The sequence below is a fragment of the Calypte anna genome, chromosome 10 (assembly GCF_003957555.1).
Source record: "Calypte anna isolate BGI_N300 chromosome 10, bCalAnn1_v1.p, whole genome shotgun sequence".
Lineage (NCBI taxonomy): Eukaryota > Metazoa > Chordata > Aves > Apodiformes > Trochilidae > Calypte > Calypte anna.
The window spans coordinates 12,474,290-12,497,216 of NC_044256.1; the positions used below are offsets into that span (position 1 = coordinate 12,474,290).

Consider the following 22,927-nt stretch of genomic DNA (forward strand, 5'->3'; position numbering starts at 1 on the left):
GAAGATGTCTGTTTTAAAAGGCTGAACAGACCAAAAATAATCTAAAAATTGGAGGTATATTTGTAAGCTTAATTTTGGAATGGCTTTTTGAAGTTTATTCAAGTAATTAACATATTAATATACACATATATTAGATAGAACATACATAGGGATTGGTGATGAAAGTAGTATGTTTAAATTTTAGTGGGATGAGCAATAAATAAGTTTAAGATTGAAGTATTAGCATAATTAGTAGAATTCTTCCATTGATATGACATATGGCACATTGGAATTAGTTATGATAGATCTGGCTACTATTATTCAAGTTTACATTACCTGCTACTTTCTTGTAATCATATTACACAAAAAAGTGTCCAACTTTTAATCTTTATGGTGTTTTTTTCCCCAACATTCGTTATTAAGAATTTGTAAATGAAATAGATTAATCAGAGCTGGACACTTCTTTGTGCTGGCTCATACAGTGAAGTAAGTAAAATGCTCATGTTGTAAGCCTAACAGATTTTCACAAGTACTAACACATTTTATTTTTTTAATGTGTTGTTGCCAGACACTAGTATAATTCATGTACTTTTACCTTAAAATGTAAAGCCAAAAGTAGAGGGCTTTAAGGAGTTCTTTTGCTAGTAAGAGCACAGTAACTCGTGTCATGAAAAGAGTGAGTCCATCTGAAATAAGGTTGGGTAACTTGATTCTCTGGTTCACATTACACTGTGAAAAGAAGCTGTTCACCTCCCACTCTAAATCATTTTCCTTTTACCAGCTGGAGAAGATCAGAATAAAATGGACCCATCCCTTTTCTCAGTCCCTGGTGGTGATGATGATCCAGCATTTGCTTTTCATTCGAACCACATGTTGAATAACTGAAAAAAGGAAATACACTCTGGTCATAGGTCAGGTGCAACACAGAGTTTATACAGATCTATTTTCCTTGTGGCATCTGTTATCCTGCATTTAAAGCTGTTGAATGTTGCTCTGCTTCCAGTTATTTTGAGGCAAGTTTTCTTAAATAGTGACATTTAGGGTTTTAGCATATGCTACTGGCCAGACATTCTGCCTTCAGAGCTGTAGAAACAGCCTGGGTCTGCAGATAACTCCAGCAGATTGGATATTCAGAATATAAACTCCCTCATGATCTCATAGGGTGGAAGCTGACCCTCTTTGTTTCTGACCTCAAATAAAAATGACTTAGCCAAAAAATTACCTGGAAAAGTATTTCTGTGATAATGGGGAGCTGGGCTTAGGCTTTTATGTGCTTACTACTTGGATGTGTAGAAGGGAAAGAGGAGGAAGGAGGACATATATTCAGCAATCTACAAATGCAAATTTAATTTTTAAGCAAGTATAGATTATGACCTAAACGTTTGAGTTTTCTTGTAATAAGTTACGTGTACATTTGATTTATACTCCATTAGAAATACTGTAATGCTCGTTGGTTATGATTGAGGGAGAATCAGGAAAAGTGACTGCATATATCAGTATCAGCTTTGTTTGTTGTCTTTATTACTCAACCACTTACAGTAGTGTTTTTATAGCTCTGACTAAGTTATGAATAATGTCCTGTTGGTTAGGAATTTGAAGGCAATAATTTCAAATTGTCTTAAATGTGCCAGCCAACCAAGATTACAGGAGCTATTTTGCATATTTATAGCTATTTGGGTTTTTTTCTATACCTTATCACTATAGTTTAAGCTCATTTTTCTCCAGCTTGCCAGTATTATAAAATACATTAAAATTAATAGCTTACTATGTGATAAATGAAATTTTATGAGATCCAAGCTGCAGAAAAGGGGAGTTCCAAATGGGTGTGGGGGGACAGGGGAAAAAAAAAAAGCATTCTTCACAGTAAGAGTAGTTAAGTACTGGAGGAGCTTGCCAGCAGAGGTTGTGGAGTCTCCATCTCTGAAGATTTTTAAAACTTGACTGGACAAGGCCCTGAGCAACATCATGTAACTTCAAAGTTAGCCCTGCTTTGAGCTGGGGGTTGAACCTGATGACCTTTGGAGAGCTTTTGCAATCTAAATTTTTCTGAAGTTAAACCACCACAAAAATAAGTCTGAGCTGTACATAGGATTGGACATATTAGAAGGGAAAAAAGGCTTCATGTCCTTTCTGTTCTACAGAGTTATAAACATGCCTTTTGAAAATGCAGATGGAATGGAATGGGAGCTATGAGTCTGAGTATCAAGTGTCACACAGGAGACTTGAGTACCCAGAAAATGCAGAAGTATTTTAATAGATACTTTATATGTAAAAGAAGGAAATTTTTTAATCAGATTTTTGTAATTAGAATAATTTAGCTTAATGACCATGTCTTTAATTTCATTTAATATGACAATGGGTGTTATTTTATTGTTCTGCTTCTTTTCCCAATTTCTGTTAGGAATAGGAGGACTGCAAGATTTTGTGCTGAAGTCTGCAACACTTTCAACATCTCCAGCTTGTCCACCATTTACACCCCTCAACTTTGAAGCCACACCGATTGTGCGGGTTGCTGTTGAACCCAAACACCCCAGTAAGTTGAAAGGAGAATGGGAACAGTAATGCACATAGGGTTGCATAGAAATCCTTAGGGATTTGGCTAGTTTGTGATGTATGCACTGAGTCAGAGGCTGCCCCAGTATAAAACAAATGCATATCTTGCCTTGAGGACTGTACTTTTTTGTCCTTATCACTTCTGGCTGGCTGGCTCCTACCTCAGTAGGTAAGGAGATACAGAAGACCTTGTTGTACTCTCTGTTATCAGGTGTAAGAGAATATGTAATGTTAAAGATTCAGTGTTCTTTACTTTGGAGTTAAGTATAATTTTGGGGTTTTCACTTCTGCTAACATTATTTTAGGCTGCATCATTAAACTCGTGTTACAGATTTGCAGTACTGCTTCTAATTGATTATTCCCTCCCCCCTTCAACTAGAAACTGGGATAACTCTGGCAACGTTTGAATTTCAGTCCAATTTCCATTTGTTGTTGTAGTATTAGTAGAACCAAACTAGCTGGCTTTCTGTTCCCATACAAAATGCTCTAATATTAAGATTAAATGGTTTTAGAAAGTGATTGGGCAGCTTGGCAGGTATTTGTCCCGCACATCTGAATAGCAGGTAATCATTGATTGTACATCCTGCATTGTTAAAGCAGTTTTGAAAGTATTGGAAATTACTAGTTCTACTAAATGTAGTATTAAGATTAAAATGGAGTATTAAGATTAAAATTAGAATTTTTTTTTTCCTTGAAGATCTGAAGCCATAGCATTCTTACACCATTGCTTTATTTCTCCTCCTGTTGTCTATGGTTTGAACCAAATCTGTTAGAGGGACAGTAGCTGCAAAAGTTTTCCTGCACGTCTGCTACTCTTGCAATAACAGGAAGAGAAGCAAAATTTGACCACTGCAGGCTCAGCTTGCAAGCAATCAGTTGGCCAGTGAGCTGTGTGGAGTCTTGAGGTGGCTCTAGCAAATTGTCTCATGTGACTGCCCTGAATTTCCACAGCAGACTTCCTCAAAGCTGAATTTGCCTTTCTAGAAAAAATAGTTCAAATAAATACAAATTACTTCCCTGAGGATGCAGAAAACAAGGTTGAAAGTATTTGTTCAACTGCGTTGGCATGTAAACTAACACTGTGTTTTCCACTTTTTCTGGGATTTTTTTGTGTCTGTTTTCAAGGATACTTTTCTATTACACTGGTATGATAATGTATTTCTTTTAATAGTCTCCAAGGGAATGGAAAAGTTTAATGTCTCTCTTCCTTTTGAATATGAAGATGCATTCCTAGAAACCTGTCAGTCTTCTTCACCTCATATGTGAAACAAGAAAAAGGAATCATAAGATTTTTTAATTGTGTTAATGCTGACATGAGGTTTTTATGCATACCTGCAAAATTTGAGTCTGCTCTGGTTGTTCATTCTCCATTAACTTTAAGGCAACTCTTTATAAACACTTCAGTTTTAGGGACAGCTGCGTTTGGTTTCACTGAAAAGCTCTCACATTCCCAATTTTTCCTCTTTTCAGGTTGTAATATCCTTAAAGCTTTTCAGTGGCTTCCAGCTAATTTAAATCCTTCCTGTCCTGCATTCACTCTTAGGCCTTCTTAAGGAATCCATATCAAGAAATTTTTGGGTTTATTTTAGTAAAGTTAATATATTATTCTTTGGAGCATTTTAAGCATTACCAATTTACAGGTTGCTCTACCTAGCCATGAAAGATTGCAAAGAAATACAGTTATTTCTGAAACATTAAAAGAGTTGTAATAAAAGATGTTTTATCTCTTGATAATTTGTGAAAATGAGGAGTGAAATCCTGAAATTTTTAATAATGTCATTGATAACACTTTTTAAAATTGGTTGTGAGCTGTTTGAGACCTGTATTTATAGTTAATATATGTAGGGAGCAAGATAACAGTTCATAGCCAGCTTGTTATACTAAACCTGTTGTAAAACTATGTTAGAAAAATATGTGCAATCCATTCAATTGTGTACTTTGGTTATGATTCATTTAATATGAATTGTATAATCATTAAAAAAAAGTATGGGGACAAATTATGAGTATAGCTTATGTCTTCAGTTGCTGTTCTTTAAACCATACCACTCTTTGTGACACATAAGCAGAAATGCTCAAAGACACCTCAGAACTTAGTAGAAAGTTTTAGAAGAGTATTCTTAAAATTTGTATTTGTGTTTAGACTTCCATAGAAATGACTGCTACTGTTTCTCACTTTAAGTGTATCCTACTGCAAGTATTGCTTCTTCACCAGTACTTTGCTAATGCTGCCTTGTTTTACTAGGTGATATGCCTCAGCTGGTCAGAGGAATGAAACTTTTAAACCAAGCTGATCCCTGTGTTGAGGTTTTAATCCAGGAGACAGGAGAGCACGTGCTAGTGACAGCAGGAGAAGTTCATCTTCAGCGTTGCTTGGATGACCTCAAAGAAAGGTTAGAGGGGAAAGGAGGAAGAAATATTTTTTGTTCAGTAGATGTCTGTTGAATTTCTTTGTCAGGTGCATATCTTTGATGTATATTGTGGTAAAATAGAAGCTTCATCCATCAACAGTTTTTACCACTGGCTCATAAATATATCTTTTTTGTAGCTATAAAATTACCCTCAGTTGGGCAGAGGCCACTAGCTTGTCACTTTTATACATCTTGTACACCTTTTGGGCACTTTCTAGAAATGATAAATTGCAATAGGTTCAGGAGTCCAGTTAAGAACTTAGTGTAGCATTTGTACATGAAAAGGGTGGTAGCTGTGTGGGTTTTCGTGTTTGTTTTTTGTGTTTTGTTGTTTTGGTTTTTTAGTATAGTATAAGTGCATGAGAAGACTGCAAAAAAAGGGGCAGTATAGTTTTGGGTCTATGGAAATAAAGTTTACAATTATATTTGCTTCTCCTCTGTAATTTTTATTACAAAACTTAGGAAATTTTTGTTTGTCCTTTTGTTGTCATTTAATGAACCTGCTCAGAACTCATAGGTGCTTAAGGATACAGAACTCTGAATTAGAGCCTCTTGGATAAATGTGATAAATTTTTCTTCCTTTTTCTTTGCCATCCCTCCCACAATTTGGTATGCTTAAAATGTTTCAGCTGGCTTCAGAGCATTGCTATGTTTGCTTTTCTCTAAGTACCTACAATTTCAGGTGGTGGCAGCTGTGGGTTTGTTACAGGCAGCTTTCAGCTGTAGGTACTACTAACTAGAAATCTCTTTATGCAGAGTAGTGGTTATTCTAAAACTGATTTCAGCAAAATATTTCAGCTTGAGAATGAGAGAAGCTTAAGCTTGGTTGTTTCTAATTGCAATGTAGTAGCCTCCCAAATGTCTGTGCAGTTGTGTAAGTCAGTCTTGTGTACTGGAATTTATTTTCATTAATTTTGGTTTTGAATGTAAACTATAGCAGCATGAAAATTTAACTGCACCTCCTTTAGAGGGATCAGTGACTTGTCCTTATCCAACAACTAACTTTCTATTTGTATGGTAAAATAGTTTTATATAAACATTAATTAGCAGGAATGTTGTATAAATAAAGGCAAATAACATCTGGGCCTTAGAAACAGGCCATTAATAATTATGGGCATATTTTATCCATGTGTTTTAAAAAGAGCCTAATTCAGCTGGTAGTACTAAACATGATTTTTAATTTTTTATTTTATTGCCGTTCCTATCTCTTCAGCTGAGTCAAATCTTGAATACATTTAAACAAGATGCTGACTGTATACACTTAATAAACATCTAGTTCACAGTTCTAAAAAGCCCTGAGTTTTGCTATGGTGTCCTTGGCAATTTTCAGCTGTGATTACAGTGAACAGATAAGATACCATACAGAATATTTTGAAATCATGAAATTGTACTTGAAAATAAAAGGTGATCCTTTATGAAATATATAGTGATCTTTATGAAATACATGAAAGAGCTAACAAATCTTCCTGAGTGGTAAAATAACACATTAGCATACACAAAATGTGAAGCTTTTGCTTCTAAAGCTTCTAGTAATTAATTTTCCTGATCTTTTGAAACACTCTTTAAAGTGTATTGAACCTTTTCCTGTAGAGTCCTCGCTTCTAGACAAATAATAAATACAAACTAATCTGAAAAAATTGATTTTGGTTAACAGCAGTGCTGTGAACAATGTCAGTTCTGTAATGATCACACTTCGTTGCTATTATAAATGTCATTACTACACTATTGATGGAACTCCTGTCATTCTTTCTTGTTTTTTTCTACGTATTTTGATTTTCATCACAGTTTTCTTCACTGTGTAGGTAATTTCCCAACAGTGTAAAAGCAAAAAGAAAGCTATTTTTTTGGCCCAAAATAATTCCTTTAAAAATTGCTAGAAGTTTTGCAAAGCAAACTATGAATTAGTTGTAGTTAAATAGGATGAATTGCATCAGTAAGATTTTTTCATTTCTTTTAGTTTGGGAAAAGACCAGAATCTTTACATATCATCTCATACCTTATTTTACATTGTGCTTTAAGGCAAAGACTGAAGTTGCCTTTTTTTAATTAGTACAAAAATAAGATTCCTCCATAGCATTAAGAATTTGTTTGTTTTCTTCTTTTAGGAGATTCCATTATCTTTGATCATCTTCCAACGTAAACTCTTATAGCAAACTGAAAAGCATTTACTGACCTGAAATAAGAGGACTTTCTGGTCTAGAATTGATGGTTGAATTTTTTGTCTTCATTTAGCAGTGAATTTATTTTTGTTATCTCCCATAGTTTCATTTGCTTATGTTTTCTATAAAGCTGTATCCCAAAAAAGCAACTTTACCACTTAATTGTCATTTACAATATAAAGCTACTTGAGATGTAAGCTACTTGAGATGTATGAGGAAGAGGGATTGTGTTACAGTTTACAGCAAAGCTGCTACTGATGCAGGTCTACACATGAAGTAATTATTTGACATAATTCTCTGATGAATGTGTCCTTATCTGGTGCTACTCAGGAGAAGCTATGGAAATTTGTTTCCTACTTCATTCCAGTGTAGGCATTCATTGGCTTCTACCTTCAGAGCAGTGCCTTGTATATTTACAGTTATTACAAGATCACAATTATGAAGGATGCTGTGGGTTTGCAAGGAGAGCAGTGGTTTAGGACTCCTCTGGGTAATGCAGTATGGACTCACTGGGGGATTTATTTCTCCTACACTCAGGCCCCTTCTGCATCCGTGCTGCTCGTTTCGTGTACGTGGGCATCATGGTGTTAATTTGGCTTTGAGGGAAGAGAACAACAGAATGTAGTTTCCAAGTTGTGGGTGAACCATGATTTATGCAGAGGCAGAGTCCTACTTTTTCTTGTTTTCTTCAGTTCCTTTCCAAATATTTCTGAAAACATAGGAGGCAATGCTTCGTTTTTGAAGTACATAATGCTTTCAAGAATTAGAGTTAGAACATCTGTCCCACATTAAAACCATTGCTCTACCTTCCCCCATCTCCTGCACCAAGTTGAAAAGTATTTTGTAAATTTTCAACTAATTTTTAAACTTTATTTTATAGGTTTGCAAAGGTACAGATCAGTGTGTCAGCACCTATTATACCATTCCGAGAGACAATAACAAGACCTCCAAAAGTTGATATGGTGAATGAAGAAATAGGAAAACAGCAGAAAGTTGCTGTCATACACCAGACAAAAGAGGACCAAAATAAAATTCCTGAAGGAATTCAGGTCGATTCAGATGGGCTTGTTACAATATCTACTCCAAATAAGCAAGCTACTCTCAGTGTAAAAGCCATGCCACTTCCTGAGGAGGTAACTAGACTTCTTGAAGAAAATAGTGATTTAATTAGAACTATGGAGCAACTCAACACGTCTCTGAATGAAGATAAGAAAACCCATGAGGTAAATCAGAAGACTCTTGAAAGGATCAAGGAATTCAAACAAAAGTTGGAGCAAAATCTGCAGGGAAGGAAGTGGAGAAATGCTGTTGATCATATCTGGTCATTTGGACCACGGAAGTGTGGGCCTAATATTTTGTTACATAATTTTGAGGGCTACAAGAGGTCTGTGTGGCAGTGCCTTGGAAATGCTGTGAAAGAAGTAACTAAATACAGAGATTTTGACAACAGCATAGTTAGTGGATTTCAGCTGGCTACACTTTCAGGTCCTATGTGTGAAGAACCTCTCATGGGTGTTTGTTTTACAGTAGAAAAATGGGAAATGAATAAATTTGGGGAGATGCTGTCAGCTAATAGTCAAGATTCAGGGGAAAGTGATGCCATAGATCGTAAACAAAATGAAGATACTATTGCAACAAGCAGATGCACTGATGAAGTTTGCAGTTCTGAACATCAGGACAGCAATCAAAGTCTTCCAAAATCACCTGAGAAATCTAGTAAACACAAGGGAGAAGTCCTGCTTGCAGATTGTTATGGTCCCTTCTCTGGACAGCTGATTGCCACCATGAAGGAAGCTTGTCGTTACGCTTTGCAAGCAAAACCTCAGAGGCTGATGGCTGCAATGTACACCTGTGAAATTATGGCTACTGCAGAAGTTTTAGGTAAGGCAGACAAATTAAATGTTTGTCAAGAAATTGCTTCTCAAGTCTAAGGTGAGGTTTTGTAAATTAGAATCAGAAAATATAACTCAAAAAAAAGTTTCGTCAGATGTTTTTAATAATTTTTTAGTAGATGTGTCCAATGACTGTCTAATGCCCACAGTTTTTAGGCTGTTCTCAATAAAAATTTAGCATGCCACTTGGTTATCTGTAACATAAGCATAAATAGCAATGCTGTGCTTTTTTGGAAGTGCAAGATATAAAAATGTTGCTTTTTGATGAAATTCTTGTGTATCGAATTCAGTAAAGAGGTGTACCAATATTGTGCCTCATACCTAAGCATTAGTTCCATGAAGAGATGAAGAAACCCTAACTATTTATAAAATGATTGCAAAATCTCAGTTAATGCCATTTTAAGATGTTTTAAGTTAATATAATAATCAATATAGAAGTAAAATAAGGAAAAAGAATCTTAAATTTTTGCAGTCTACTTGGTAAATAAAATTTTTCGTAGCATCTGTATCTTTCTGCAAATACAAGGTATGCCAAATTTTTGTCACTTTTATTGCCTTACCTCTTACACCTAATTAAACTTGTTTTTATGAGCTCCTTACAGCACATCTTAATTTGCCCTAACATTTGATCTTGGAGTTTTCCATGGGAGTTGCTTGTGTGCTGAATCCGATCGAATGTACCAAGATTTTCTGTAACATTCACTTGCGTTCCATTTAGGATATCAACAAATTTATTTTGACAATACTGTTCAAGGCAGAAATTATCCATATATGTTTAATTATGTATATATGCTTAATCTATTCAAATAATTTATGCGGATGTAAAATCAGTATTTCTTCAGAATGCTGAGATCTGACCATAGTGGTAAAATTGAAGACCTACTTGGTGATGGCATTAACTGAGGCAATACTCCAGACTGCTTGGATAAAATACATATAAACAGAAAACATTAAGTAAGCTGTTAATTGTCTGTTGGCTTATATCTTGTGAAAACAATAATCTTCAGTGCATTATGGCCATAAAGGACATGCAGCTAAAGTGCTTTGTGATAAATGCTACCTTACTGATCTGATTAATACGTGTGAAGAATTTTTGAAGCCCTACTTAAAACACTTAGTAAAATAAACATTTTCAGTTAAAACAATAATCTATGACGAAGTTTTGAAATTAATTGGTTTAACAGATAGCTTTAACATATACTGTGTATTACATACACAGTGCATGTACAGTGACCATGATGCTTTTTTGCAGTTTGTGCATTTAATCTTGCATTTTAAAGCAGTTACTGAATGTGTGAGCTGTGCTGAGACATGACCCTTTCGTATCTGAGCATTTTCTGGACTCACTGAAAGTTCCATAGACTTGAAATTGCTTAGTTATGTTAACAAAGGGAATACGTGCATGGCAAACTAAGTGACCAATCATCAGAATGCCTTAATCTTTTTTGTCATTTTAAATACAGAATCTGAAGTATTTCCACAATTTTCTTGTGAGCAATAAGAAGTTTATAGTGCATAGTAAAGTCAATGTTAAATCAGAGGAACAGTGAGGAGGTCCTGGTAAGGGCAAGAGCAGATAAAATTATTGGTAGAAAGAAGAGTTCAACCCATGTTTTTTTATTAGAGAACTATAAACTGAAATGGCTGATGCTGAATGGATGCTTCATTGCCTGCATCTGACAGACAGATTTAACTATACTAGCTGTGTACTTGTGCTGAATTTCCTGAGCAAGGTCCAGATTGTGTATTTAAAAAAATAAAGGCAAACAAAGCCACTCCAATATTTCCTCTGGCATTGCACAGAAGGCATAGATTATATATGCAAATCAATGTACTTGGCTATAGTCTTTAATGGTATCTTTGTCCAGTCAGAATAGGTGGCATGTATTATGTAGTAGTGTGTGCTTCTAATTATTTCCGATAAGAATCAGTTTTGCCCAGAGGTCAAAAGGTAGCAATATGCATTGGTGTTTTTTTCAGTGCAAGGATATATTTGAACCTCTTAGAAAATGACATGAACTTATCTGCTGCAGAGTACTTTTAAAATTGATTGGTGCATCTAAAACTTAAAACTATTCACTTGTCTAAGTTAAGGCATCCCTAAAACATTTTTTCAGTGCATAGGTTTTCTTGTGTTTTTATTATCTTGATCAACAGAAATTAATTGGCTAGTTTTTGTCTGTCGAATACTTAGCCAGTAAGTTTGCAAAAACATTTTTAAAAAATTAACCTAATGCCTACTCTGAAGTTGAAAGTGGGCATTTTTCACAGCTACTTTCATAATATATACACTGTATTTCAATTGATTGAATATTAGTTTGAGAAAGAAAAAATAAAATTATCCCTCACTAATATAGGCCTAAATTAATTACAAAGCTAAATGAACACATTGAACATAATAAATATGTAATATTTCAGATAAGCTCATTCTCTGTGATTAGAACTGTACTGCAGTTTCTGGAACAAGTGCCATTAAGGGATAAGGTGATCCAAACAAACTTCTAAAAGTAGCTGAGATATTCTTCCTGAAACACACTAATATTTCCTAGTGATGTTTGTTATTTGATCGTAAGAAATAAGGCAAGTTAGGCACATAGACTGGTAAAATGCCTTTTAAAAATAGCAATATGATAGTATAAAATGCACGTAGTGTAAGTTTTATATAAATCCATACAGTAGGAATAATTTATTTAAAGTCATTTGGATCTGCACTGTGTTCTGGCTGCATACGTTGTTTGAATTTAGTGGATCCACTTAACTTATCTGCTCACAAGGGAGAATTGTAGTCGAAGAAATTATGTGTTTTACTTAATGTTTCCTAGATGTTTATTTATCTCTCTGCATGACACAATATAAATACATTGGTAAGCTTATCAAAATGATGTCTTTGCAGGTCGTGTGTATGCTGTCCTGTCCAAAAGAGAAGGCAGAGTGTTGCACGAGGAGATGAAAGAGGGGACAGACGTATTTATAATTAAAGCAGTCCTGCCAGTGGCAGAAAGCTTTGGCTTTGCTGATGAAATCAGGAAGAGAACTAGTGGCCTGGCCAGTCCACAGCTGGTGTTCAGCCACTGGGAGGTAAAAATATCTATTCACTCCATTTGTTTTGGTGATTTATTTTCTGTATGTGTGGCAGACTGGAATAAGAAGCACAAAAGGTTAAGTTTTGGTCAAGACATTTAATTCCTCTTTTAAACGGGAAGGGGGGAAAAAAAGTAGCTTTATGCTTATTTGCTTTTATGGATATGTTGTTCAGAAACAGTCATATTTTGTTCAGATGGGATGCTTTTTTATTTCAATAGAAAATAAGTCCTTCACAAATGGAACTGATTCTTCAAAGATATGTTGTCCTGAAATTTATGTGGATTTTTAATTAGTTCTTTGGTAAAGTTGTTTGGGAGAGGGAAAATAAAAAAAGTGAACAAAAACCCCAAGGTACAACTGGTATAAAATATAACAAGAAATCTAATGCACATGAAATTTAACCTCTTATGACTTAGCAGATACCTAGGGGTTTTTTTGTCCTTATGTATTCCAAGTCATAGAATGATAGAATCATCATGATTGGAAAGAACCATCAAGATCATCAAGTCCCACATCAACACTTTTTCATACATAAAGGCAAAGGCAATGGATTTGATTCTTTCAGAATTGTCTCATGATAGTAAGTGGCAGTGTCCTCAAAATCAATCCTTTTTGCCATCTTTGTCACTTAAAGAAATGAAAAAGTGAAATATGCAAGTGGCAAACCTGATGAGTGTTGCCAGCTGAGAACACACTGTATTTTGTTCCTGCCACGTGAATAGTGTGTCTTGTAGAAGAAATACAAAAAGCTGTAAGTCAAAGTTCCTTGTGCAAGACAAACAAACCTTCATTGTAGGGTTCCCTGGAAGACTCCACTGAAGGAGCTAAAAATGAGTTTGAGGACAAGAATCGAGCTTTTCACATTAAATTTTTAAAATAACTTAAGTCTGGGTTTTTCTGCTTGTTTTGTTTGTTTGGTTTGGGGTTTTTTTTGTCAGATGTTCCTTTATTTGGTGTTAGGACCATATAAACTTCCTTAAGTGGATTAGAAAGTCTTTTTGTTTGTTTGTTTTTGTTTAACCTTTTCATTTATTTTGTGACCTCAAATGTCAAGTGTCTGAGTAAAAGCAATTACATGTTTTTGAGGTCAGTAGTACCTCCTGCAGTTGCCAGCTATGGTCCCTTTGCCACTCTTTCTATGTGAAGTACATGCCTGTTTTTCACATGGTGTGGATTCATCCTCATTTCAGTTGTCTTAATTAGGTAGTAACTCTTCAATACTTCATGTACAGTATTTCTCTGTTAGTAATTATTGTAATAGCTTCCAGAGTTCTTAATGGATACTAATGGAAAAGGAGGGTCTCTGCAAACCATGTGCTGTCAAAAGAGTTGAGAATCCTTGAAACAGTACACTTGGACAAGTATCTTACATCCTCCTTGGCATTAATACCTTGCTGGTGTTAAAAAAATGCAGTGGGACAGCGATTTAACTCTGCTCCCTCAATATAGATACTGATTCATTTCATCTTCTTGCAACTACATCTGACTTGATGAAAACTGTGGAAGGGGAAAACAGAGCTACACTGAATTAAAAAAAAAAAACCAAACAAAAAGGAAAATTCCTCATTAACGGTGTGTGCACACAAAGTAGATAAAGCAGTAAGTATTTGAGTATAGGGAGGTAGGGGTAAGCCAGTACCAGCTTAGGTACCTCAAACCAAGGAGTGTTGGCACTGTTGTATAGAGTTTTGTCAGGTTTAGATGTTTGCATCTGAAGGGCAGCTGGTGAGGCTTTGTGGCTTAGCTGGTCTTTTGTCTCAACAGCCTCTAATATCAGTGCCCTAAAGGAATATCAGTCAGAAGGATGTTAATTCCAGCGAGCCATTGTTTTGTCCCTCTTTCATTAGGATTTGTAGCTACTGTGCTAAGCAAAAGCATAAACCCCTTGCCTCTCTGACCTTCACATCTATCCCCAAACCTTGCTGTGTATTTTCACTGTCAGATATTATGAATTTCACATAAGAAAATACTCATGTGTAATTACAGATATGCATAGGAGAGGGAGATTTGAACAGCTGGCAGCGTTTTCTAAAATTGATCCTTGTTAGAGATTATAATTACAGCTCCTATGTTGAAATTGTGGGCGGTAGTAGGAAAAATGATTGTGTAAGCCTGTCACCTTTCCACCTGGCAAATCCGTTGGTGGAGAGGGTTGGGGTTTTTTTGTCACATTGAAAGTGCTCACGTACTTTTTTGACCAAATAAGCCTTTTACAAAGCTTTTAGCAGCATTGGCTCAGTGCAGAGATACCAGAGGGAGAGCATTCTACTCTCACATCATCAGCAGAATAGCTAAATAAATACACATTTCAGAAACTACAGTTGTGCTATGACAGAGAATCCAGAAAAAATGGCTTTGTGACTCAGATCACATGAAAAATATGTAGAGCTTTTCCCTGGGTTTTTCGTCTGTATTCTGCTCAAAACAAAACAGAACAAAACCCCCACATAAATAAATAAATAACCTCTTATGAGTTTTCATCAAGCATCAGGCTTGACTTTAACAGTGCTATGCCAGTGGGGAGTTTTGGTGATATCTGTGCATACATAATAAACACCACCATTTTGTTTAAATCCCTGTTGTCTAATGTGTTATTGTCAAAATATTATGTGAATTTTATGTCATGAACTTTGTGTAATCATATGCTCTATGTAAACTCATACTATTTTTTCCTTAGTACTAAAGATGGAAAAGGACTTTGGTAGTGGTAGCTACTTCATTTTATTTTGCATTTCCTAAGTTACTGAGTGTATGGTTAGTGCTTTAATTGTGTGCTCTCTGAGCCTTTCCATGACATTCTGAATTAATTCTGAGTTAGTGGTGTTTTGTCAGTGTGCTTGGCTAATTAGCTGAGTACCTGGCATGTGTATTTCTCTATACAAATTCTTTTTAATGGGCTATTGCCATTTTACAGATACAGAAATAGATGCTTTTTGTAGGCACTTTCTTTAAACTTCTAAACACTTCATCTCATGGAAGTCACGTTTTTAAAGTATGTTTTGGGAATTTATATTTTAATTCATTTTTTTATTATCCCCATATGTCATTAATATGATTTGTAGACTGTAAACACAGGAAGGTCAATGGTAGAGCCTGTGTTTATATGGAGCCATTTTAATCTCTGTGGAAATGAAATTGCCATTTTTTCCTCCAGTTAATGATACATTTTGTATTCAGATTACTCCCATCCCAAGAAACAGATCAATACATGTATTGGGGACCATCTTGTCAGACACTCCTTTTTTATTAATTTCTTCTGTCATGCTTATACAATTTATTCCTGCCTTTAGAAGATGGCACATAACCATTAGCAGGACAGTTTGGTCCCAGTTTAAACAAATTGTTTTACAAGACAGTCAAATATTTTCCTTTATGATATCCCTAGGCAGATGTTAAGTGTATTGGATTTACTTGGCCATATTTTTATAGATTTTAAGATAAACTTTCTTCTGAATTCTTAGTTTAAAAAATATGTAACTTTGGGATAAATATGAATTCCTTCTGTGTTTTTTTTTAATTCTTGAATTAATAATACACCCTCAGTAAGTATGTTTTTGCCTGAGCCTGTTTCCTTTGTTCTCTCTTGGTTCTTTGCAGTTACATCTTGTACTCAGTCATGTCATTTTATCTTAATCATAAGTTTCTTTGAACATGAACTATTTGTAATTGTACAATGCTTAGAATAATGGAGCTCTAATCCCACTTGGAAATCTTTGTTACAGTAAAAAATAATGCATGTGGCTCTGTACAGTTGCTGACTGAATTCCCAGCAAGTGCAGAAATTGTCTATTAAATTGTGTTATGATTGGATATTAGACAGGCTTACTCTTGGGGGGGTATGGGTGAACTGTAAACACCTGTGTAATCTGAATTGGTTTTCAGTATCCCTTCTAAGTAGAATGGTGTCTAAAATGGGCTTTAGGGCTCTGGAGAAAGGCAAGAGAAGGACTGCATGGAAGAACTGATAAGAGTATGAGGCATTCTGAATCTGGAAGTTTTATATTCTGAATTTTAATTAATTTCTTGCAAATTATGAGTAATTTTAAAATTCTGAAGATGAATGATATGGGAGTTATTGGAGGAGATTGTTAGGCCTGTATTGAACAGGAAACAGACTGAATGAATGAGAGAGTTTTTTAAGAATCAGTAAATCCCTACAATGTTTGAACTCTTAACTTCACATATATCATTATGCTACTGAGAGTTTAGGCACATAAATGAATTAACTTGGAACCTTTCAAATATGAAAAGCTCATTGTATTGGCCAGGACATCTGAAGCAACATAAATTAGTACATAAAAGCAGTAGTAGCATTAATTTTCCCTCTCAATATGTGTTTCTTAAGTTATAAGGGGGAAAAAAGCAACAGTAGAAACACACATCTCCTTTTTTCTTACCAATTTCTGAATTCCTGTTTGTAGCTGCTGACCTAAGCCAAGGCTAAAGGTCAGCTGTCACTGAGACACAAACAAGGATGATGCTCTTGAGCCAAACTTGCATGAGTTTGTTTTATAATTAAATATGTAAATATTAGTTTTTACAGTGTGCATTGGAAGAGGAGTTCTCATATCTGACTTGAGGCATTTTAATGCCTTGCCCATCCCTTTTATATCCTGTGAAAGGGATTTCTGAATTTTGAAATACTTTTTGATGCCCTTTTTGCTTTGTAGGGAATCTACAGGCCTAATACATCTCTGGATTAAACATCTGAAGTTTTACTGCAAGTTATTCAGTATCCCCCTAAATCTGCTGTCTCTGTAAGACAATGAAAAGTTATGAATCTGATACTTTTTTTTTTTTCCTTTCAGTATTTGAAGCTTTTGTGAGATGTCTGTGATATGAAATAAGTGAACTTTTCTGTCATATTGATAACTTAGTATTTTTCTAAGTTGAGCTTTTGGAAAACCTTATGATTCACAATCAAGAGCTGTTGAAAGAAACTGCTTTTAGGGAATACAGAGAGAAATTAAACTGGGAGATTTTTTTCAAGTTAAACTGCTGTTTGCTTTCTGCCTTTCTGTATATACAGTAATCTTGAGTGGATCTGTTGTGTTTACTTGTTTTATCCATAAGTTGATCTGTTGTAATGTGAAGTGGCAGCATCCTGTGAAGCCAAGATTTGACTACCAGGTGGTCAAACAATTGGTAAAAAGGGAAGCTGAAAATTGGTTGGGTTTTTTGGGTTTTTTTTCTTATTTTCTTATTTTCTTCCAGGATGTGATGTAGATACAATATGAAAGTTTGTGTTTGAACAAAATACTGTGAGTTGTTTTTATTTTGGGAACATTTATGTGTAGGTGCTTCTGTAAAATTCTTCAGCATACTGTAGATACTTCTCCTCCCACCCTCTGCTGTTTAATACTCATCCTCAGCATGATTTTTCCTGGAAGTGTTTCAGGTGCTCATCAGTTTCCAATGTGCCTCAGTACTCCTAGGCAGGAAAGGAGGTGGTATCTGCTTTCTACTGTGGTGGAATGGGTGCAGTAAAAAGGAGAAGCAGAATCTGCAGATGGAATATTCTCTTTCTGGGTAGGAAGCATTTGAGACATGTGATGGCTTAGAAAGGAATTAGATACCTGTTACAAAAGTTTTTACTGAATAAAACCAATAAGAGCCCATATCTGGTTAAGTAACAACGAAGAAAAAGGATCAATTTTCCTTGAGATTTTAAATTTTGCTTTTTTTCAAGTACAGGCTGTGATCCTGGATGCTTTGAAAACAGAATGGCAAACTAGTAATAAGTTTCACTCTATTCCTCAGTTTTATATTGCTGAGCAAAAGTAATTTCTACACTGTAGTGCAGAAATCACTTAGGAAATGGTATTCAGACTGCCCTACTTTGTAGGTTGTGGCAACTCCTAGTCACCTGCTAGCATCACTGTTTTACCTGGGGTTGATGGAAAGCCACTGTTTATGTGTTGATAGCTTTTGTAGTTGCCAAATGTCATCTTGCAACTCCACCCTAGGATCTATCTTATCTTTCACAGGGAGGTAAAGAGTGACTTGGAAAACTGCCAGTTTGTACACAGAGGCACAAGCACGTTCTGTGTGTTAGGCAGCTGTGTGCTACCACTCTGCCAGTCCTGCTTTGCTGCCTCTGGAGGTGCTTGGGTTACATACAGGAGTTAGCAAGATTCTTGGGTACCTCTGCTACTCAAGGAAAGGGTTTACTTACTGAGCTAATGGGTGATTCTGGATCTGAGGTCACAGGAGTGCAGCCAAGAAATTATCCTCCATTCAGTTTTCAGAGTGTTATCTCCTCCTTGCCCCTGCTCCACACCATTGTATGAGGCACTTCAGCGCCCACTCTGACCTTGGTCTTACTGGGTCCCCTGCCTGGTGTTCTCTGTTCTGGCAGCACCCTGCCAGGATCCAAATGGCATTGCACCATTTGCTCAGCACAGAAGCATTACCCAGCTTATTACTGAAAACCCAGCAGATCTGAGCTTTCAAGGTCACATATCACAAAAACCTCTGCCAAGTTCCCTCATTTTACCTGAAAGGCTGAGGTAATTTCCATTTGACAAGGCTGCCTCAGACATCTAAGACGTGCAGATCAGCTGCACTCTTTTAGTTCCATAGTTTATGTCATTACTAAGTGATGGACACCATTTCAAGTGTGATTGTTCTTGGAGTATCTTTCTAGCATCCATTTTTCTAAGGTGTTAAAGGTCCTGTTATATTGAAGCCTGCATCATATTTGAAATTCTGCATAATAGTTCTTTGGAGTTTGTTGGGGTTTTATTGGGTTTTATTTAGTTTTGTAAAAATCAGCTTCTGGCACAGTATTTTACCTGTTTGATGTTCAGGGCTGCTTGATGCAGTGCCCTGCATCACTTGGTATTCATCAGTTCTTGGAATTTCTTACTAAGCAGTTCACAAAAGCCATAATTTTGCTTGCTGGTTTTAAAATCTTCATTAGGCAGTGTAAGACAGCTCTTTCTATTCATGGTCCAACCAAGGCATTTTGCATAGTGATGATATTTGGCTCAAAAGAAATTTTCTGTCCTCAACAGGCAGTAAGGATGAGTAGGGGAAATGCTGCTAGGAGTGTGGCTGTGTTCCCAGATCTGCCTGACCTCTTGGATGAACTAGGCAGATCCCTTCTGTTTGCTTTTGATGTTTCTCTCAACCTTGTTTTGCATAATTAGGCTGCCTTAGGCAGAGACTGTTTCATACCATGGTTTTGTGAAATTCACTACACAATGGGACCCAGATAGCTATTGGAGCCATCTGGGTGTCAGCAAAATACAAATAATAAATCATCCTCAAATTAAGGCTTAAAATTCCAAGTTTTCTTGAATTGGAAGTGATCTGCTCTAACTCAAATCTTACTGAAAAGTTTGATTAGCTTACATAATCTTTGCAGAATTTACTACATGCTGTATTGTCTTCCATTGTTAAGATAATATGCTCGTAATATTTGTATTTTTCTGGATTAATTATTACAGGTATTCAGATCATGTCTCTGATAAAGCTACAGACATTTATTGATTGAATAATTAATGTGTAGGTTGCTAGGCTAAGAGAAAATGACAGCTGTTTTGCTTATGCTACTCTGCATTTTATGTAATAAGGCTCATTGCTTGGGTGTGTTGGTTTAAATAGTTGTGATATTTAATGAAACATCTTGCTTTAGAATGGTTTTATTTTCTCATTAATACCCTTGCACATACAGTATTTGGTGTATTCCATTCAGTTCCTTTGAAATACCTTATCCCAGCTGACTTCACTAGAAACAGGGTTTTAGTTTTACCTACAGTGGTCTCAGTCCTGCAGTGAGCTATGGAACACACTGTTCAGCATGGATGTGGCTGGTGTGTTTGTTTTGTTTGTTTTTAGTATAATGGGATTCTTGTGATACATTTTTTATATAAATAAATTATATCACCCAGGACTTTTATAAAGTTGATCAATTAAGGTATTGTTAAGCAATGCTATTAAGAAACATTTCCATCACTGAAAATTTTAAAATTTTAAAATACACTTTACCATAATGCTAACAATATCATCACATCATTGGTTTTACTGTGTCTTTCTCTCAATGTTGGGTCTTCCTGACATCTTTTGTTGGTTATATTTGGGGTATAGACAGTTTGCCTGTGACAATTTGCTTGTTGGCCCTGCTCAGTGTTTCCCAGATACAACTGGCACAGGACAAGAATGAGAGAAAGGCAGAGTAAGGACCTTTGATGGAAGGTTAATTGCATTGCTTGACTCACCCTAAGGATATTTCAGCTGTGAAAAGGAAGATGATTTAAATTTCCAGTTTTTACTCAGAAGTGTAAATTTTTGGAAAAGCACTCTTAAGATGCTATCACATTTCTGTTTTAAAAATGAGTCTTAGGCTGTGTATTTTATTTTTGTACTGAAAAACAGTGTTGGGAAACATTTAAATAATTTCAAATTAAAAGTGACCTGAACATGGAATAAGTAACGTTTTGGGTATCTTTTCTCTTTTTGATCCAGTGGATCTTCCAGAATTCCACAATTAGAACTCTCTAGTACATAGCTACATGACAATCCAGAAGTATTGGTCCTTTTAGAATCTATTTAATCATTTAGGACTCTATCCAAACAAAAAGTGAGTTTCTTTCACAAATTCCAGACACATACATGAGGTTTCCATGTATACCAACAATAGCTCAGGGGCTAAAGGCTTCTCAGCTCTGAGTCCAAGAAACCCAGACTCACCATTCTGATGCTACCGTTGCAAGCACATTGATGACAATGCCACTGTGACTTGCTCTAGAAACTGTATTATTAACCTCGATTATTTTGGTTGAGAACAGTGGGTGGCTTTGCTGGGTACTGAGGTGGCTTTGAAGCCTAATTTGTATCTCTTTACAGTGCTGCTCTGCATGATGTAGTGGTACAAAGTACTCAGGATTCTGTAGCCCCATGTTGCTATGAGTTTGCAGGTTTAACCTTGCTGGTTACTAAATAATATATACATTTGAGCCCTTTGTTGTGTCAGCTTTGCTGTGAGCTAGAGATACCTGTAGAATCCTAAAGAATTATCAGTGAAAGAAGGATACAGTGCAAAACTTAACATTAGTAGAGCAAGTCTTTCATTATTATTGAAATAGTCAGTCTGTCAAACCTGGAGATTTTCTTAGGCATCCATCACTAAAGTTTCTGAATATTTACAGGTAGATTAGATCAGTAAATTCAGTTTTTTATACTTTTGTACTCCTACTGTATTCATTCTTCAAGAACCACTCTCTTACTGTTTTTCTCTGGGCATAACAAACAAACAGAAAAAAACCAACAACCAAAAACCCCAACTTCATCAAAGGGGATAGTAACAGCCTTCTAAGTTTTCATAGCATGTATATAGTACATGTAATATCCCTCTACAGTACAGTCTGGAGCAAATCTGTTGAGCATGAATCCCCTTTTCTTATCTATGTGTTCTTGGACTTCAGAATTTTTGTTTGCTCAGCTCTTCAGGCAGATCATGAAAGGGGAAGTCCCTGGTGTTTTCCCATCATTAAGAGCTTTAGTATGAACACCACTACAGCTTCATCAAGTCAACATGCAATTTTTGCCCAAAAAGTTTGCATGTAGTCTTTACTGCCCCTTTTCTTTAATTCTAGTGTATAAAATAACAGTAAAACTTTCTAGCTCTCCAAGAAGGAGATCATTTTTTTTTTTTTATTGAACCCAGCTGTCAAGGAATCACCTTCAAGTTTCTAGGCATTGGCCATAAGACCCTGTGCAGGACATCAGAAATGTATATGGCTTAGGCAGATTCCTCTGTGGGTAGACAGTCCTTCTATGTAGAAAATAAATGAAGAAGTATTCTGAACATTATTTGGCTTTCTTTGCTGGCTGGCAATTACTTTTGCTTTAAAAAAAAATTACATGCAGATAAATGAAACTGAGTTTGTGGGCTTCTTATGACAAATGCTACAGAGTGTATCTTAAATAGATTTCTGCTTAAATATCTAATTGTAGGCTTTCCAGAAAACTCTGCCTGCTGTACTTTCATATTGCTCACTTCAGAAATTGATTACCTGTAATAACAAACCTTTGCCCTGCTTTACTTTTTTGTCTTTTTCTTTTTTTCTTTTTTATAGATCATTTCAAGTGACCCATTCTGGGTACCAACCACTGAGGAAGAATATTTGCACTTTGGGGAAAAGGCAGACTCGGAGAACCAGGCCCGCAAGTACATGAATGCAGTCAGAAAGAGAAAGGGACTTTATGTAGAAGAAAAAATTGTGGAGCATGCTGAAAAGCAGAGAACTCTCAGTAGAAATAAGTAGCTGCTTCCTTTCTCTCCTGCCCCAGCTAATGGAGGTGGATTATTTTCTATGCAGCAGATTCAAAATGTAATCTGGACTTTGACACCACTTTTCTTACATGTAATGTCTGTGGCTTTTGTTTCAATAAACTTAAGCCTTTCCAGCTTTTATACAGAGGAAATATTTTATTTATCTAAATAAAATACAGGCGTATTCATTGCAATTGGTCTCAATTTTTAAAACTTGCTTCAACTGTCCCATTGAACTTTCTGCCACAGGACTAGGAACTCCTAAAGTAAGTTGTTGCTTTCTGATTTGTCAGATGTAATTATAGTTAGAGTAAGTTAGCTAATTTTTTTGCAAATAAACTGTGCACTGAATTTAGCTCCTTAATGTTTTTGACTGTTTTTAAAATTTATTTTAATTTCTGTAATATATTTTTTATGCAACACTACTTTCCACAATTACCTATAAGCAAATGTAAGCCTGTTAGAACTTCATTTATTTTATTCTGTTCTTCATGTAAGCAGTCCTGTAAATCATTAATGTATCTTTTTTAATTCAGCAGGAAAAAAATAGCACATGAGGAAGACTAAGCACTG

The 22,927-nt window shown here is 35.7% G+C and overlaps 1 protein-coding gene across 2 annotated transcripts in view; it reads left to right on the forward strand.

Moving 5' to 3' along the window:
* EFL1 (elongation factor like GTPase 1) overlaps positions 1-22,709 on the forward strand; it is a 59,231-nt gene extending 36,522 nt beyond the window's left edge. For both annotated transcript variants that reach the window (XM_030457325.1, XM_030457326.1), the window contains exons 16-20: positions 2,381-2,512; positions 4,775-4,922; positions 7,980-8,980; positions 11,885-12,069; positions 22,158-22,709. In XM_030457325.1, the coding sequence (XP_030313185.1) occupies positions 2,381-2,512; positions 4,775-4,922; positions 7,980-8,980; positions 11,885-12,069; positions 22,158-22,346 (1,655 nt within the window). In that variant the 3' untranslated portion in view covers positions 22,347-22,709. The remainder of the gene's footprint in view (positions 1-2,380; positions 2,513-4,774; positions 4,923-7,979; positions 8,981-11,884; positions 12,070-22,157) is intronic.
* The last annotated feature ends 218 nt before the right edge of the window (positions 22,710-22,927 follow it).